Source organism: Agelaius phoeniceus, chromosome Z, assembly GCF_051311805.1.
Source record: "Agelaius phoeniceus isolate bAgePho1 chromosome Z, bAgePho1.hap1, whole genome shotgun sequence".
NCBI classification, from domain to species: Eukaryota; Metazoa; Chordata; class Aves; order Passeriformes; family Icteridae; genus Agelaius; species Agelaius phoeniceus.
In genome coordinates this window covers 69538650-69557028 of record NC_135303.1, presented here as the reverse complement: position 1 = coordinate 69557028, position 18379 = coordinate 69538650, and the positions used below count along the sequence as shown (strand labels likewise).

Genomic DNA, 18379 nt, shown 5'->3' with positions numbered 1-18379 from the left:
AAAGGGGATATTTCACCCCTAGCTTGTGGTGAGCTACCCAGCACCAGGAGACGATGCACGGCCTTTCTCCGTTCTCCTTGCGAGTACCACAGATCTCTGAGGCAGCTCCGGGCTCCCTCTGTATGCCAGGGCCCCAGGACAGGTGTCACCAGCCCAGCGGTGCTGAGCGATGGCGTGGGTACCCCGCCTGCCCGTGAGGCTGCCCGTGGCACACAGGGAGCGGTGCCGGGGTACCACACCCCGCCGCGGCCGGGGGGGCGATGCGGGGTCCCCGCAGCCGTCATGGCGGGCGGCGCGGGGCGAGCGGCGGCGGCTCCAGGCGTATCAGCGGGAGTGCGTCAGCGGCGAGGGGCGGGGAGGCCGCCGGGGGAGATGATATCAGGCGCCGGGCAGCAGGACCGGGCGAAGCCGGAGGTGAGTGGGGGTGTGCTGTGAACGCTGTTAGGGAGCCCGGCCGCCTCCGCCTCCTTCTCCGTTTATCCCCGCGCCGCCGCGGCAGGCTGCCCGGCCGGCTGAGGTGAGGCGCGGCGGGGTGTCGCGGTGACCTGCCGAGGCGTCCCGCATCTCCGCAGCCTAGCCGGGCCCGGCGGGCAGGGCGCGGGGGGCGCTCGGCGGCGGCCCGGGGGCGCTCGGCGGGAGGCGGTGGGCGGGCTGGGCTGGCCGCTGCCCGCGGCCCCTCGTCCGCCGCGGGCTCCAGGTGTCCGTCCGCATCCCCGCCCGCGCCGCAGCCGCCGCCCCCCCGGCGCGCTCTCCCGCCCCGGGGCAGTGCCGACCCCGCCGCTGCCATCGCGGGCGGGCAGGGCCGCGCCGGGCCGGCGGGCGGTGGGCGGAGGCGGCTCGGCCGGGCGGTGGGACCGGCCCGGCTCCCCCGCGGCGGGCGCTGGCCGAGCTCGACCCCCCGAGCTTCCCCCGGCCTTGGCGGAGCTTGCGGTACGCCGAGTTCGGTGTGAGTTCTGGCCCAGGCCACTCCGTGTTGGCCAGGACCAGCCATCTTTTGTGGGGTCTTCTATTGTAGCGTTGAAATTTACATGTTATAGCCACGCACACGTGTAAGAGCCATTTATACATCTATACACCTCTACGCATGTATGAAAACAGTAATTGCAATGCTACAGTTGCTGTCTCCCACAAAGATGGCTGTGTGTACGTGTGCAAATACATGTGGACACACGCAATTGCACACACACACTCTTCTGTTTTCCTACGTATGATGTGTAAGTCTTCTGCAATTTTATTTTGACGTAGGGTTGGTTCATTCCTCTTAAAACATAGGGAAGCATCTTGCCTAAGATATCCATTGACGTAGCACTGCTATCCTGCTTATGAGTGTTAAATGCAGCCTGAGAAAGTGGATTGCACTGAGAGCTAGAGCAAAAGGTTTTACTAGCATTAATGGAAAACAAAATATATTAACTCACCAATTTAATACATGTATTAATGCTCTATTTAGAAGAAAAGATTATCTAAAAAATTATCTTTCACTTCTTCTGAGCTGTGGAGTTTTCAGTTATTAATAGTCAGAAATTTAGAAACATAACCTTTGGTGTGGAAACGCTGTTCAGCTGATACTTGCTTTTTTGTGTACATGCAACACAGGAGGAGGGAACTCTTTTCTTGTTCTGCATAATTGCATTTACTCATTTTATACATTGGGCTGTACCATTGGTCATAGCCTAGTACAAAGCTCACCGGTTTGTATGGGGAATAAGTATTGTGTCAGAGTGATCATTATAATAAAATCAGTGCTGCCTCACTTGAGGACCTATAAAAGATTGCTGCAGATTAGAGTGACCGTGGTTTTCCTCTTCCTTCAAACTCTATAGGAACTGAGTGCATCTTCTCTCTGTTTCTTCAACCACATTGGTACCTCTTCTTGTTTAATTGACCTCCTCTAGGTCCAAAGAACTTCTTGTTTTTTCTCTTGGTGGCTAGTGAAAAAAACATTCATCACCTATTTCATAGTGGAAAAATGTTAGGGCAGAGAGTGGTTTATAAAATTAATGTTCGAATTCAAGTGTTATTAATGTCAGCGATCATCTCAATTTCAACACTGTTTTTTAAGAGCCACTAATATAGGTTTTAAATCCTTTCCTTGTTTCTCCTTCTCCAGTCTGATGTTCGGCATAATTTTCTTTATGCAGAATCAAATGTTTTACAGTGTCTTTCTTTCCTGTTGTGCAGGATGAGTAATTAAGATGGGATTCTACTGTACGTTTACAATATCTCTTTAGCAGTGCGTGATCCAGAACTCTTTTTGGAGTGTTACGTAACTAGACACTTTACAAAATGAATTGGAAAATACTCAATTTATTCAGTATGCACATCAAGGTAGATAATATTTCTTTGATTTAATAATAAAAAAGGTGGAGGTTTATGTGTTTGTGCAGGGTTTTTTTCCTTTTTTAATGTCTGTTAGTGTTGTAAAGATAATACCATTGAAAATTATCTTAAAGCTCTTCTTATCCACAATTCATATTAGCAAAATTTGTTTTAAATAGTTGTACTTGCATATCTAGTCCAGTGCAGAGTCTTTGCCAGTGAAAGACAGAGGAACTTCATTTCTGTACTAAGGCTAACACTTATTAATGCTTTTTTTTCCCCCCATGTTTGATGCAAAATTACTAAAGGACAAACATGAGATTTGATGATTCTAGAGAAATTTACCAGAGTAGAAGTGTTCTTCCATTGTTTTACGTTCTTAGATATGATAAGATTTGATATCAGTCTGTATTTTCTGTCAAGCAATGAATATCAAGTAGTGGCGATCATTTAAAGCTGTTGCCAATTATGTTTCTAAATTGCAAGTATAAATGTGGCATTAGAGCTGAAGTGATGTCTACTAAGGCTTATTTTCACATGGGCATTCCTTAAATATTTTTCCATGCAAAATACCAGCTTCTTGTTTCCTCGCAGATAAATACTTTACTCCTGACTCTCAAGGTTGTAACTTATCCATCACATTGTATCAACTATACATTCCAGAAAGCCACTGTCATCTTTTTGTCTGTGAATGTTTGGGGCCACAGTGGTAGAGGTGTGTGCTTTGGAACTGCTTTTGTCAGTCAATGTCTCTCGGGTAATCATTTTGTAAGCTGTTGAAAAACAACAAAAATAATTTTCTTACAATAGAAACAGATTTAAAAAAATAAATTATTCAATCAAAATTCAACCCTCCTCTCAAACTTATGCTTCCAGGTGGTGCAGCATGGATTAAACAAGTCTGAGTGGAAAAGCCTGCTCTTATGTATTTCCTCTACTGCATTGTTTTAAACATAACCAAAATGGCATAAGCAGTGTCTTTGTAGCTATTCTCTCGTACTCTTGCAGTTTTGTCTGCTATTGCTGATTTTTTTTCCCTGAACAATGGGATGTGACAGCATATATTTATTTAATCATTATAAATTTAGTTGGTGTTCTCTAGTGACTCTGAGATTTCAGAGAAGCTTTTAAATAGCTTGCTAAAATATGTAAAAAATCCTGTCCCAAAAGAGTCATGAGCTTTCAAATCTTTACTAAAATCCCAATAAAATTAGTGAGAACTATCAGGACTAACATATCTGTTTCTTTGCCTTCAAAGTGAACTGGAAAACCTACTATTGTTTTGAATGATAAGTCTATAAGTTCCGAATGATTCCTTGAATTGAAAATCTAGGAAAATCCATTTCTCTGAATTGTATACTGAACTGTATGTTGTACAGTTATTGAAAGTAATAGTTATGATTTTTGTTTTGTTTTCAAATCTGAGCTGTCTCTCTGTCTTTTTTTTTTTTGTGCACATTAACATTTTGTGTCAGAATATTGTAGGACAGGGCATCTCTGTAATTACATCTCTTGCCACTGCTTATGATTAGAAATTTTTTATGGACCAGGATGAATTGAATTCACTGTTATCCTTTCTTCTAAGCTTCATCAAAACATGTAAAATAAAGGTGGTTAATTAGGTTTCTTTAATTCTGTGGATTACTGAAGGGGAAGAATAATCAGTAAAGGTGTGGTCTCTGCTGAATCAGTAGCCCCTGAGGCAGTGCTAGAAGAATACACCCAGCTCAGAAGTTCTGGTGCGGCAGTGGCTGTGAGCCTGCAGCTGCACCAGCCTTTCCCCAGCACGGAGAATCGGTGAACTTCGAATGGTATGAAATGCTGTCTTCACCCTAACTGCCTTCGTGCTCCTAAAACACCAGGTGTAAAAATGTGAAGTGTGCTGAAGTTAGCGAGTGCTTTGCTGGAAGACCAGTTTTTGTCTAGCTCTTTTGCAGCCAGCATATTCTGCAAATAGAAGTGTTTCCTAGGTTGAATAATACTTCTCACAGCTGTTGTAGAGTTAGGCAGCAGTAACCATAACTGGGGAATTTGAGTAATTTGTGAGTTGATAATGATAAAATAGTGGGGGATTTTAACAGTAGCAATGTAAATGTTACTACAGTGCAGCACAGACAACTTTATAGGATTTTAAAATGTTGGAATAATTTATTTCTTTTGATACCTCAACACTGGGAGTTTATGTTGTCAACATTTAGTCTGAAGCTGCAGAAAGGAGTTTTTTGAAGGAGCAGGAGATAATAAGCTGATTCCTGGCAACTCCTTCTTAAGCTGAGCACTGATTTAAGGTAGTATAATGTGTCAGCAGTATGAATACTTTTTTTCTAGTAATACTAGTACTTTTTGTTGTGAGGGGTTTTTTGTTGGGTTGGGGAGTTTTGTTTGCTTTTTAACAAAGTACAGTAAGGTGGTATGTTCAGAAGTATGAGTAGCTTACTTACGTTATCCAAACCCACCACTAACAATCAAGCAATGTCTGCATTTCCAGAGAAGGCAAGTAACTGAAGCTTTTAAAACAGTTTGTTCATTAGTTTTTATTTTCCAAAATTCAAGTACACCTGCAACAGGATAGCCTAGGTACTAGAAGATATAGCTTAAAAGTTCCAGTCTTACAAGCATGTATTACAGTGAGAAGCAGGGGAAGTGCAGTGTGCTGACAGAAGTTTGTGAGTTCTTGGAATGTCAGGATGATTGCTGATGGCGATGAGGACAGATGACACCAGGGAGATGGTTGTGTGTGAATTCCTTTCTGCTATTAGAGACATTCTTGCTAAAGTTTGCAGACATAGATCTTGAGTCCTGTAGTAACATGTTTAGTGATACCTTGTGGATTCACATTAATGGATGGGTTTTTATAACATGGCTGTCATGAGTTGAACAAAACCAGCAGTGGCTATATCCAGACAATTGTGGGAAACAAAAATTAAACATCCACAAGTATAAGACTACTGAAATAAAAGGCAAACACACAGCTGCTCAGGAATCAATCTACTAAGAATTTTGTTAAATATTTGTTTGGATGACAAGGAAGTATGAATACTGGGGAGAAGAGGTTCATTTTGAGGAAGAGAGACGTAAGTCAGTTGATTCTGTCAGTCAGAACAGATTCTTGATTCTGATTTTGGGCAATGAAATATTCTTTTTGATGTTTTATTCTTCCTTTGTTATGGGAGCAGGATTTCTACACAAACAAATACCAGACCTTCCTAACCTTTTTTTTTTCCTACTAGCTAGAGCAGCTTACAAGATGTCTGACTCTTTCCTAGCTTTTTAATTGTATTGATATGAGGCTTGCATATTATTTTACTTGTTTATTTTTCAGAGGACATGGTTTCTAATTTTCTAGTTTTAGTCCATGTGTGCCTTTTTTCCATCCTTCTGAAGATGGGATGAAGAAGATAAACACAGTCGCTGCTGACTACAACTGACAGAGCTAGACAGAGACTGTCAGTTCTTGTGGCCTTTGTAAAGCTGAGGAAGTAAAGGTGCTGTTTTGTATGGACATATGGGGCCACTTACAGCTATTACTGGTTTTGTACTGGTTTTGTGAGAATTGTCTCTGTCACCTGGAATGATAACTTGTAATATCTTCCTAACATGACTGGGCTCAGACTGGGACTCAGTAATGACTCCCTATCTGGTCTGTGACCCAAGCATGTTGTCTAAAAGCCTTTGTTTTTAGACAAAAATGTTTTTGTTGTGTTATAATCTTGACTTATGATTTTCACCTTAGCTTTCCTTTGAGAAAGGCAAGGTAAAAGTCTTTCTAATTATCTGTGTCTCTAGTTATTTTGAAGCGATCCCACACTGTTTTGGTAAGTCCACAAACTACTTTGTGTGCATGCCTGTGAAGTTCATCACTTTGTTGTAGTTTATCATTTGTTGTGCAAAGAAACTGAAAAACTTGCTATGATTGGACACTGAGAACAAGTAGCAGGTAAAATTCAGAACTTGCTCATATGAAACAGTAGTTTTTTAGGCATCTGTCATTTTCTGAAGATAATTGTAGTATCTTCAAAATACTAGAGTTGGATCAAGAATTTGGAGATAGCTGCCTATTCACTTTCTGGGAAAAATAGAAATTTTTAATCTATGATGATGTTTAAATACTTGCTGCTCCAAATGTGTTATATTTACTGTCTTACTGCTTCCAGAATTCTGATGCTCAGGCAGTTGTAAATGGCCCGTAGGGCCATACAATGAGAGTCTGGAACATCTCTGGTTTGCAAGGAAGTTTTATGGTTGGCTGACAAGGATCTCTTGTTGCAGCCTTGTTTATTTGCAATTCTGTGTCCAGGATCATCTCATGTTAATTCCTATTCCCCTTTCTGCATTTTCATTTGAATCCCCTGCAAAACCAAGGCAGTTGCTGCTTTCTTAGTTGTATGCTGTTTTCTTAGTTGTACGTTTCCTGCTGCAAATGACATTAAAAAGCAGGCAAAACCAGCAAAACCACCTACAGATAATTTAAACAAGAAAAAAGAGATTGCATACTACTTAACTGTTGAATTTTCCTACAGCTTGTCTGCTGAAAGCCAGACTTCATGTGGCATAGTTGTAGTTCAGACAACTGTTTTAGTAACTCCTTGGATATGGAGACTGTGATTGCAAAGATTAATCACCTGCTCCTCGTTGTTAGTAGCCATAGACACCATCACTTGAATTTCCATGTGGAATATTCTCGAAACAGCCAGAGAGAGTTGCTGTTATTTGGCTGATGAAAAGTAACTCATTAGACTTCGCTAACATGTACCTATGATTGCTAATCTAATCTGTGCAGCTTTGACGTCTGCCCCAGTTGTGGGGATAGGGGATAGGACAGTGCAGCCAAGCATTTTAAAAATAGATGCAAATGTGGACATAGGGTGACTGCAACTCCAGTCTCACTGTGGTGTTAGATTAGTGATGTTAGGTTTGATAGTCCACCAGCTGTCTACCCAGATTTGGTGGGTTTTATTGTCCCTTTCTTTTTTTTTTTTCCCTAAGGGTGTTAGAAAAAGAGCTTTCTTTATTGTCCTTATCTCTGAAATCACTAGATGTATTTATGAGATGGCCCTTGTAAACCAGTGAGATAATGTTAGAGAAGGATATGAAGGTTTGAAAATGGAAGGAGTTGCCAAGAAATGCGGGTTCCAAGTGGGAGTAAGAGATAATCTTTTGATATCAAGCAGCAAATTAAGCTTCAGAATGTTGCCTTGTTAGGTTCCTGGAGAAGGAGGAGGTAAACCTATGGAAATTATAGCAGATGAGCAGGAGTAAGAGTAGTGTGGCTGTGTATGTTCCAGGTGGCCCATCAACCACCTGTGGAGAGAGGCTGTGGGGGCTCTAAGTGATGAGTGCTATAAGAAGGTCATCAAGGTCTTTAGGAGCAGATGGTGTAAGGCCTAAACTGCAGAAGCAAAACTGGAGAGTACTGAGGGTGGAGCTGGAGAACTGCACACCAACAGCTTCAAACTGCTACGGCATGGAAGGGAGAAATAGTAGTGACCAGAGAGGAAAGGTGGGTCATTAGGGGTATCTGTGTGGGGTTTGGTGTTATTTTCCTAGCCCCTAAACAGGTTTGTCATGTAGTGAAGAAAAGGTAGAGGAAAGTGGGAAATTAGAAAGAAGAATGAGTGCTGAGCAGTGGAAATATCAGATATGTGTCAGAGAGAGGCAGATTAATGAAGTAATAATCCCACCTGGCTGTATCTTTCTGTCTTGTTAATTATACATGTTAATTATTTTCAATTATTAGAATGGTTTTAATTTTATGTATGGATATAGTCACCTTGAATTGGAGAAGTTGAAAGGGGAGGCATGAGAGGTTTCTTTAAGAAAAACTAGTTTTCCAAATTTATTAATTGTGTTTATTTTGATCAGTCTCAAACACAGAATTTTAATTTAGCATATGTCTGGCACATTTTCATTGTAGGAAACATTTGTGCACATTAGTATCTAAAACTCCCTACTAAAGGAAGTGTTCTTCAAAAAACCAGACAATCTCATTAAAATGTGAGACTGTAGAAAAATGTAAATAACAGGTCAGTAATTTGTATACCTAAGTAGCTTGTATACTTAGTTGTTTATTAAATAAGCTATCTAATATATTATCTAATTTAAATCACCTGAGTAAAATGCCAGTGGTGTTACACAGGTGGCTAATTTGGCATATGACTAAGAACCTTACCTGCCTAAGGTGGGTTTGAGAGAGAAGTTGCATGTCTTCTTGTGATACTACCCTGTCTCCTTTAATTAAAGAAATCAGACGCAAGATTTTTTGTTACTTTGTTTTTGGTTGGTTTTGTGGGGTTTTTTTGGGGGTTTTTTTTTGTTTGGTTTTTGGGTTTTTTTTGTTTGGTTTTTGGGGTTGTTTTTGTTTTGTTTTGTTGTTGTTGGGTTTTTTTGTTTTTAATGTGGAGGACTCTTCCTCTTTCTGTCCTTGTTCATGTTTCATCTGACAAGAAAGTGCTCAAGCCCAGCATTTAGAACTTCTGACAATAATTCTTGCTGGGGAATTGAGTCCTGTATGTAGATTTCATAATTCTGTGCTACACATGTAAGTTACATTGTGTGGCTAATTGATGAATGGAAAGGATTTGCTCTTTTTGTTTGTTTATTTGTGTTCAAATCAACAGCTTTGATTTGTGTGTCTGATAGAAAACCAGAGTTGCATAAGCTGCTTCAGGGAGATTATGGGTAATGTGGCTGGCATATTAATCCAGAGATCTTGGTTGATGTTGACAGCAATTTCTAGACACTGCCGTGTGTTTCCTTAAGAACTTTCAATATGTGATTTTGCTGGGTATGAATAGATACTGTTTGGGGTTTATGTTACTATAAATCAAACAAAAAACCAAAAAAATCTTATTTTGTCTTTAAATCTTATTTTGTCTTAAAAGAAAAAAAAAAAAGAAACCAGTGCAAATCTATCTGAACTGTCAAGAACTTGTATTTATTAGCTTATATTCTCAAAAAATGTGAAAAAAAGCTATACTGCAGGGAAATATGCCTTAGTGCTAATGTGTGGATCATGGTTTGAAGACTTGTTGTCCAACCCCCAAATCTGTGATTTAAACCCCAAGAAAACCTACCTCTAAATAAGTAGTTATTTGAGTGAGAAAGACTTGAGTTGTCTATTCAATGTGGCAGATCAGTGTATTATTGTTGCTGCTTCAAGCTGGTGCAGTTTTCAAGAAATCCTAATAAAAATTCTGTTGTTTAAAATTTTAACACCTCTTCCCTAAAATGTGTTCCTTTTCCTACAGCCAATGTACATAACATTACAATTAAAATTAATAGAGTTTTAAGAAATGGGAATGTTTATAAAACTCAAAATCTGTGTTACAATAGTGGTCTAAATAGGTAATTATGAGACAGGTTTTCTCTATGTATTTCAATTATGTTGGCTCATGATAAACCAACTACGTACTCTCTTAGACATACTTAAATGACTAATTATCTTAGCACAGGTTTAAAATTTACTTATTTTTATAATAGAAAATTATGAACTTTTAAACATAAGTATTTCAGAGACTCTATTTATAGAAATAAAAAAAAATTACTTTAAAACAACTTATCTCAGTTTAAAGTATTTGTTATTGAACAGAGAAGAAACAACATAAAAATGGTGTGTGTATATAACAGCTGGTAGTAAAAGCAAAGAAACATTTATGTAATTTATCTGTTAATAGAATAACTGATAAGCTTAACAACTCTAGTAGCAGATGTGATGGTTTTGTTTTGTAGTTGAAGCCAGAAGACTGAAAAGACTACTTTTAAAAAATCTTGGATTTTCTTACAACCTTTATGTAGTTTCACAGCTTTCACCAGACCAGCAACTGGATGCTGCAAGGTAGGAAACAAACAAAGCAAAATGGAAATGATGCTCCTGCTGCTCTGATCAAGGTTGTTGCGGCTTTGGTGCATTGTCAGTCTGGGCCTGGAGCCTTGCCTGGGACTTCTGCAGTCTGTCTTGGCTTTGTCTGGAACTGGTGTATGTGTGGGCATATATATCTGTTTAGTTTGGTTTTTATGTCTCTTCCCATGATGTGAGCCCAGGTGTAGCTCATAGCTAGGCTGGGAGGTTGCGGTAGGATCATGGATTATATTTTTAAAGCAGAACTTGGTTTAAGGTGTGTGATGATGATTCATTGGAAATGCATGGCAGTCATTGAGGGATTTGGTCATCCGATGCTTCTGCACTCATTGAAATCAATCAAAGCTGGGTCAGACATTACTGCAGGTTACTTTTTGTGTGAGTGAGCCGGTGCTTCATCACAGGACTGGACTTGTATTTGTATCCTGCAGGCCGGGTCTAAGTTGGTTTTCCTGGTTTAGCAGGAAATTTTGCAGGTCATGGCTTGAGCACCCTGGCACCTGTTCTCCAAACTGCAAATCACTATTTAAAAAAGCCCCAAACAACTACTTAAATTTTAATTATTTATTATTAAAAACAAATTTAAACCTGAAGATTGTTCACCTGCATGATTATTTGTCCCAGTTATTATCTTATCTTGAAAAGGTCTTGGATGATTTTTTTTATAATTTTTTTAAAATTATTATTTTATTTTTTCAAGGAGAATAAGTTGTTCAGGTAAGCTGTGCAGTGTAGGTAACTATGTATTTGTACTTGTCAAGTTTTGATACAATGTTCAAGTATCTCATGATCTCGGTAAAGTATTTCTCACGCTGGTCCCTCTGAGGTAATGATTATTTGTGTTCTGTAGAGGAGTTCAGGCAGATCACATAAGATGTCTGTGTCACATAACATTAAGTCTGCTACAGCTGGAAATTTTTCTAAATCCTAATCTGTTAGCCTAACTCCATTTCCCCTGAGTTAAAGGCACCCAAACCCAGTTTTAAGCTGTATTTAAGCCCTCTGACATACTGTAAGAAATAACATAGCTTTTGGGTTATTATCCTTCTGCAATTTTGTGTCATTCATTATTGAGGAACTGCAAGGAGATGAATAGATCTCTTGATTCCTGCTCAAATCCACATGTAAGCTGGAAGCTGTGTGTACTGTGCACCTCTCATGCACTCTGAGATGAAATAGGAGTTGTAGATATAATTTATAATTAAACTTATTTCCAATGTTGCTCACTTATTCCATGGCTTTTCTTTACCATAGTACTAATAGTAATAAAGAGTTTGTGAATAAAATGCCTGTGTTGCACAGGAATGTGTTCACTCATCCTGTTAAATGTGGTTTTTGTTGGCATTCCATGAATTGATCTGTTACCCTCTGGTGCTGCAGCTGTTCCTAAAAAAGGACGTGCCATTCCTCGTGTAATAGCTTGCATAATGCTGACAAGGGTGAAAGTCATACGATTCCACATTAAAGCAAATATTTTTCATGTGAATTTATGACAAAAAATCATTAATATATTTTGTTAAATGTTACGTTTTTGAAGAGTGTAAGATTTATTTTCTTTCACTTGAAAAATGAAATGCTCAAGTTGTCTCATTTAAAAAATAAAATTAATTTTCTTCCTTCCCCTCCAAACACATTCTTCTAATATGCTTTTATGTACAAATGTACATAAAAGCATATTATGTACTCATGATGAATTTGGTTGCTTAGGGCTACACTGCATGTGCTCAGTCAGCCTGACTGTGTGCTAACCAATTGGAAGGTTACCCCATGAGCAGAGCGTGGTCGTGCAATGTGTGACAAAGATCTGACCTGACAGTTTTACAGTTGTGCAGTGCATGGAGGTTTAGAGCAACAAGGGGCATGAGGAACTGCATGGTAGAGACCTGTGCTGTTCCTGCTGCCTCTGCAACAAAAATGTGTTAATGCTGTAGTCAAAAAAAACTGAAAAGTGGTTTTCTCCAGCCCTTTTTCTCTCTCCTGTTTTACTTGAGACTGGCTAGATATGGAGCCATCTGTATTTTTACTTTGTTCAACATACATACTGTCAAACCAACTGTGTTTTAATGAGGGACTAATATTAATTCATTACTGTTGGAAAGCATTTCATTTGTCTTTGGTAGGTTATTTTGCATTTCAAATTTGAGATGCTTGCATTTTGTATTGTGATCTAATTCCTTATGCTCTGCTGTAGATTGGCATGGACCATTCTTCTTTCATCACTTGTTTAATGCTTTTATTATAACTTGATAGCTTTGTGAACAGTTACTGATTTCTTCAGGGATGTAGTGAACTTAAATGTGAACTATTTCTGACCTCTTCTGCACAGAGACAAAACACATCAAGCAAGTGTATGAGAGTTTGTGACTTTACATATCTAACCTGCTGTGTGGTAAAAAAGATTAATGTTTATTTAGAAGGGATGCTGACTAGGTTTTCCTTGGTTTAGTCTTGAAAATTTCTCTGTATTGCTTTCTTTTGCATAACATGTTCTCTGTAAATGCTGCAAAGGGAAAGTCAAAAGTGACTACTGGGAGTTGAGAGTAAATAAAATCTAAGTATGCCATGAGAAAATAGGTAGCCCATATAGCAAACAGAAAAGAGGTCTGTGAGTGATTTTGAGGGTAGTTTAATGAATGCAGTAATTAGCCTTTTTTGCTTTTAAGCAAAGATATGGTTGCTGCTTTTATTTTTGTAGTGGTGTAGTGGTTGGAACTCAGATAATCTATTGAATTTCTTATTGCATGTTTTCTGCTTTGGTCCTTCATTGTTTTATTCCAAAAAAATGTCAGGAATTATTACCTAGAGGCTTAAAGTTGTAGCTTCTGGCTTGTTTGTCTGTTTGCCATGCAGTAATGGAACCTCAGCTCAATTTCTTTGTTAATAGCAAAGTTATCTAAGCACTTAGGTATTTGTTTAGTAATAGAGGGGGGTTACCTTTTCTGCCAGCATACAGAAAATTAAATTTTGTGTTTTTCATATACCTGTATTCCTTCACAGCTGAATTTACCTTGCCTGTTGCAGTTAATATGGTGGCAAAACCTCATCCTCTTGTAGAAGTAGTCTCGTGTGATCTTATGCTCCTCCTTGTTTTGTCTTGCAACATGCTTATCGGCATAGTCTGTGCAGTATTGCTGGTGTGTTTGAGAACTGTCATATCCGCAGGCAAGCCATATCTGCCAGAGAAATGGAGGCTGGTGGTGGGTGAATTTCACAGCAGCCCCTAACAGCAGCTCCTTCATCTGCTGTGCGTTGCTGCTGCACTCAAAGGCATGCACCCCTCACCTTTGGCTTTGGAAATCAGTCTGCTTGCAAACAGGAGGAGCCAAATGAGTTGATTGTTAGCAACGGCAAGGGTAGCCCTGAAAACATGGGAAGAAACAGGTGGAGAATTACAAGATGCAGCGAAGTATCTGATAGGGTCAGTGGGCAATAATAGAAGGAATGTGAGAGACTGGAGAGCAAGGCAGGAGAAAATGCAAATAACAGTTGAGGAGAAGGAGTTACCTGAATTTGAAAGGAAATGGCTCTGAGGAATGCATGTGTATATCTGAACAATAGCATTCATGAAGAACATTAGTGTTTTCATCAGCAACAGTGTTAAGGGCAGCCGTTGTAGATGCCGATGAAGTCATGTCCAAGTTCCATTTTAACAGGGGACAAAAATCTCTTCTGTAGAAGGAGCAGCCTCTTCTCTCCAATCAACTTAGTAGTAGCATATTGCTGTTTAAAAGCCTTCAAAATGTACACTTAATTTCTAGAGATTGAGTCAGAATAAGATGTTTTTTCACCCTTGATTCACCTGTGTCAGTAGAATAATGAATGATGGATTAAATAGGGGGACTGAAGGTAAAGAGGAAAAAAAAAATCATTGCACATTAAGGTTTAAAATAAAATTGAAAAATAAGCCTCCATAGTGAAGACTAGGAATCATAAAACTTGTATGAAAACTTTCGTGTTCAGAAACTTGTGTGGTGGGTTCATGGGAACTGAGAAAGACAGAGTAATATCCCTGTGTTCCTCCAGAACACTGGAGTAGGTTCTCATGAACTTGTTTTTGTGTTTGTTCATGCTTCTGAGATTGAGTCATATCTTTAAAGCAGCTGTGGGGTATCTTTCTGTATATAGAGCTGGAAGAACCTTACCTGAAGACCACACAGTAGATTCCAGGATATTGCTCATTTTAATTTCACACTGTGTTGACAAGTAAAATCTGAATCTAAGAGCTTTTAAGGAGTTATTGCCACTAAGGTTTGGCTTCAGTGTTATAGTCTTGTCTCGTCACCTCCTTTAAGTGTCTCTCTTTAGTCTGTTGTGGGCTCTTGTTTTTAATGAGCTTGTGTAAGTTTCTGTTCACAGCTGAAATGCTTTTGGAAACAACCATCTGTTAAGAACACTAACTGGCCAGTTGATGTGGAAAAACCCTGAACAATGTTTTGGTTTCTTCAGAGATGGATTTAAATGCAAAGTCTCAAATTAACTCCATCTTGTTGTCATCTGGGTGGTTTACTTTTTTTTACCGCCTAGTAATAACGTGACTGGTGACATCATAAACATCATCTGGGAGGGAGATAGAACCAAGTCTGCCACCTCAAAGCAGCATGTACTTGTGAAACAAACATGTGGCTTGTATGTTGGAAGTCTGCCACAAATGAGGTCTAGGGGGATAGGCTAATCTCATTCTTTTCTGCTTATGAGCACAGATTTGATTATTTTACAGACTGGGTCTTACTGGTCACCATCCTAATTAATTGTAAATGCTGGAACATTTCTCTTTTCTGTCATAGATATAGAGTCAACAGCAGAGTGTGGGTGTTGAACAGCAGTGTGGGTGTTCAACAGTCTTATTTACATCTACATTTTATGTGTCAAAGCACCCACATTAATAATGTTGCTTTATTTCTCAAGAGCATGTCATTCCCTGTGGATATATTGAACAATTACAGTCATGAGGACTTGGAGAACTCAGCAGAGGACTACCTCTTTGACCTTCGGTGGGGGAATCCAAACGCTCCTGAATTCTTTTCTCTGCCAGACCACCGCAAGGTAAAAACCAGCAAATACTGTAGTACTGGTGTTCTTAATAGATCTAAAATTTAGGATACCCAGTCCTATTGAATTTCAGAATTATTTTATCAAAGCTTTCATATTTTCCAAATTCAAATTTTTTTCACTCTGTAGCTGGGTTTAAATCTGGGTTTCAGTTATTGTCTGCTGCTGCTAGGCAATGGATCTGTATATAATGAGCAATTTTAAAAAACCTAAAAAAACCCAACCTCATGCACTCTCAAAAACCTGTCATCACTAAGGGGTTCATGATTTCCTTAAGCTAACTGGCTCTTTTTTGTATCTCAGTCCTTCAGTGTTCTTTATGTTTGGGTTCAAGTTTTGATTAATAACTTCACTAATTTCAAAAGGTGGTTCTTTTTTATCTGAAATATCCTGTGCTGTTACTAATCTCTAGTAGTGAATAGCTGTGACACTTTTAAACACTTATGTTTTAAACACTTATCCCTTGTGATGAGTTGGTCAGTGTTGGTTCTGTCCAGACAAATGCTTTTATTAGAAATAGTACTGATAAAACCAGCAGTGTGTATAGTTTTAATGAAAAGTAAGTGAACTGAGAGGATTTTCTGTGGGATCTAAAGGTCAGTGCCACAGATTCCTTGGCAGAATCAGAATCTTGACTACTTTTCTATATTTATACAAGTGCTGTATGCCTAAATGATTGCTTGTATTAATGTCCTCATTTGTGACAATGTCATAATCTTCTTAAATTTGTTAAGCAAGTCTATCTACCACACCATTCATGTCTGTCAAGTTTTGTATACATTAATTTAATAATAGAAGCATGTGAATTTAAATATCAAAATGCATTTCCACAGAGTTACTTGATTCCTTAAAAGAAGATTTTTTGACCCTTCTCATATTCTTTTCTGAGGAGGAATATCAAGTAGGCAACTTTAGAATTTCTAACATGTGTATAACTTCAGGGAACAAAACCCTTTTGAATTTGCCTTCCCACTGTAGCACATTAGAACTTGTTAACAAACACAGTTTTGCTGTGCCAGCTTGTTTCAGTGCCTGACTGCCTCATTCTTCTGTTGGCTTTGACAGCTTGCACAGTTGGGACTGTTGAATGGAACATAATGCTGGCTCCTTGCACACCTTACTTCAGTTGTGCACACAAATGCAAACTGTCAGCAGAAAAGGGCTGTGCAAATTACTTTAGCTAAATCTGCCACAGCTTGAGAGTCAGAGCTCTTTAGATGCAGTTTGTCTCTGTAGAAGATGTGTCTAAAGAAAGGACTTAAGAAAGGCTTGTCTTTTACACCTAGCTGTTAAGGACTTGATTTTTATTATTCTTCTTTTTTACCTTGATAAACTCTCTGTATTTTATTACTGTTGTTTTAGCAAAAGTCTACTGTATTATTGTACATTCTTCTTGCAGGTTCCTATTACCTTGACATCTGTGGGCTTTGTTCCTCTTTATGGTGAAGAGCAGACGAACAAAGTTCTTGCACTGTTTGCGCCATGGGACTCACTCACAGGTTTCATTTGAAGTTTATCTCTGTGTTGCCTTTTTTTATTTTTGTGGAAAATGTGTGTAACCAGGCCCTTGTTCATTTCATGCTACTGTAGCCCATAACTTTTCCATTGTACATTTGTTGTTCCCTGTCTTTTTGTTCACATACTATTATTTTTTTGTTGTATATTTATATACACAAGTGCTAGAACTTCACACACTAATCAGATCAGAACTGGACCTGTTGAATTCAAAATATATGTAGCAAAATAATTTGGTGCTTGTCTGGACCATAGTACAACATGTATCTCTTGATCTCTTTATGTATGCTTCACCTCTCCAAAAGGTATTTATTGAACATTCTTAGAATCCATCAATTTGCACATGAATTTAAATGCTCTTTATTAATAGTGATTGATCAGAATTGTGTGTAAATGTGTCTTTAGCTTGAAGTCCTAGCATAGCTCTGAGATTATGGTTTTTGTGATTTTCTCCTCTCATTCTTCCTCCCTTCTTCCTCCTCTTCCAGCTCTCCACATTTCCTTCTTCCATTTAATGCCATGTATATGATTGCCTAGTATGCCACAAATGCTTATATATCATACTCTTCCTGACTGCTGTTCAAATGGCTATCAGCCTTTTACATTCATCTAACTCCCTAAAACTTGCACAGTTTCAATACTAATATCTATTAGCCACCCAATAGTAAAATACATGTATAAGTGAGACTTACCTTGACAAGCAGTTTTTAGTGGAAAGAGATGTTAGAGCACAGTGTTGAAGGGTAGTGCTTATGTTTGAAAAATGGTTCCTGTATAAAACATCACAAGAAAAAAACCCCAACCAAACCAAACCCCCCTAGTGTTTATTAGTCTCAGTAATCAAAAAAGGTTTTGGACTAGGGAGCATTTACATGGGTGGGGTGTACCGTGCCCCATTGGTTGTGCTAGGGTAGTAGGAGCTACATTAATATAGTACCTTCTAGAAGATGCCTAATGTGATTACTACATTGTTATTCTAGGGTATTTAGCAACTTTAATGAAATATGATTCTTTTGGAATGGTAAGAATCACTAACTTTGTATTTCCCTTGTTTCTTTCAAGCTGTAGCCCTGTATCTTGCTGACCAGTGGTGGTCAATTGATGACATTGTGAGAACATCTGTCCCTGCTAGACAGGGGCTTCATCAGGTAAAGCGCTCCAACATTCACCTAGTAATTAATCCTATACTCCAAGATAATGGCAAATAGATAGTGTGCAAGATATTACGTGTTTTAATTTAATTTGGAAATGAGAGGGCTGTTGCAAGGGAATAGAAGAATAGGTACAATGGGGAAAGGAACTTCAGTGTGAAGATAGTCTTGAGCAAGCATGACCTTTGTAGAGCAGCTTCATATGTAGACAGCTTAGGTGCTAGCTGTGTTACCATTTATTTTCTTTATTCTTTAGAATATTGTGATCTGGTTGTGTTGAAACATCTTGGTAGAATAGTGCATTGTACCATAGCAGTACCTATTGATCTTATCAGGAGACTAGTAAACCAAAAATACTGTCAGGAATGTGTTGACAGAAGCAAGTTGGAGCTGGTGGCTTGCAGTGGCAATACATGAAGTTTGGAAAAGTAAGTTGCCTGGTATCTGCTTTATTGCCCATCATTGACCTTTACCATTATTTAACCCT

The 18379-nt window shown here is 39.0% G+C and overlaps 1 protein-coding gene across 4 annotated transcripts in view; it reads left to right on the top strand.

Annotated features, from left to right (window-relative positions):
* The first annotated feature begins 255 nt into the window (after nucleotides 1-255).
* Nucleotides 256-18379, top strand: part of FAM169A (family with sequence similarity 169 member A) — a 38955-nt gene continuing 20831 nt past the window's right edge. For 2 of the 4 annotated variants that reach the window (XM_077171233.1, XM_077171232.1), the window contains exons 1-4: nucleotides 256-414; nucleotides 15083-15220; nucleotides 16626-16725; nucleotides 17804-17889. In XM_077171233.1, the coding sequence (XP_077027348.1) occupies nucleotides 283-414; nucleotides 15083-15220; nucleotides 16626-16725; nucleotides 17804-17889 (456 nt within the window). In that variant the 5' untranslated portion in view covers nucleotides 256-282. Of the gene's footprint in view, nucleotides 518-15082; nucleotides 15221-16625; nucleotides 16726-17803; nucleotides 17890-18379 lie in introns of all 4 variants that reach the window. The other 2 variants (XM_054652166.2, XM_077171234.1) reach the window with 2 other exon arrangements.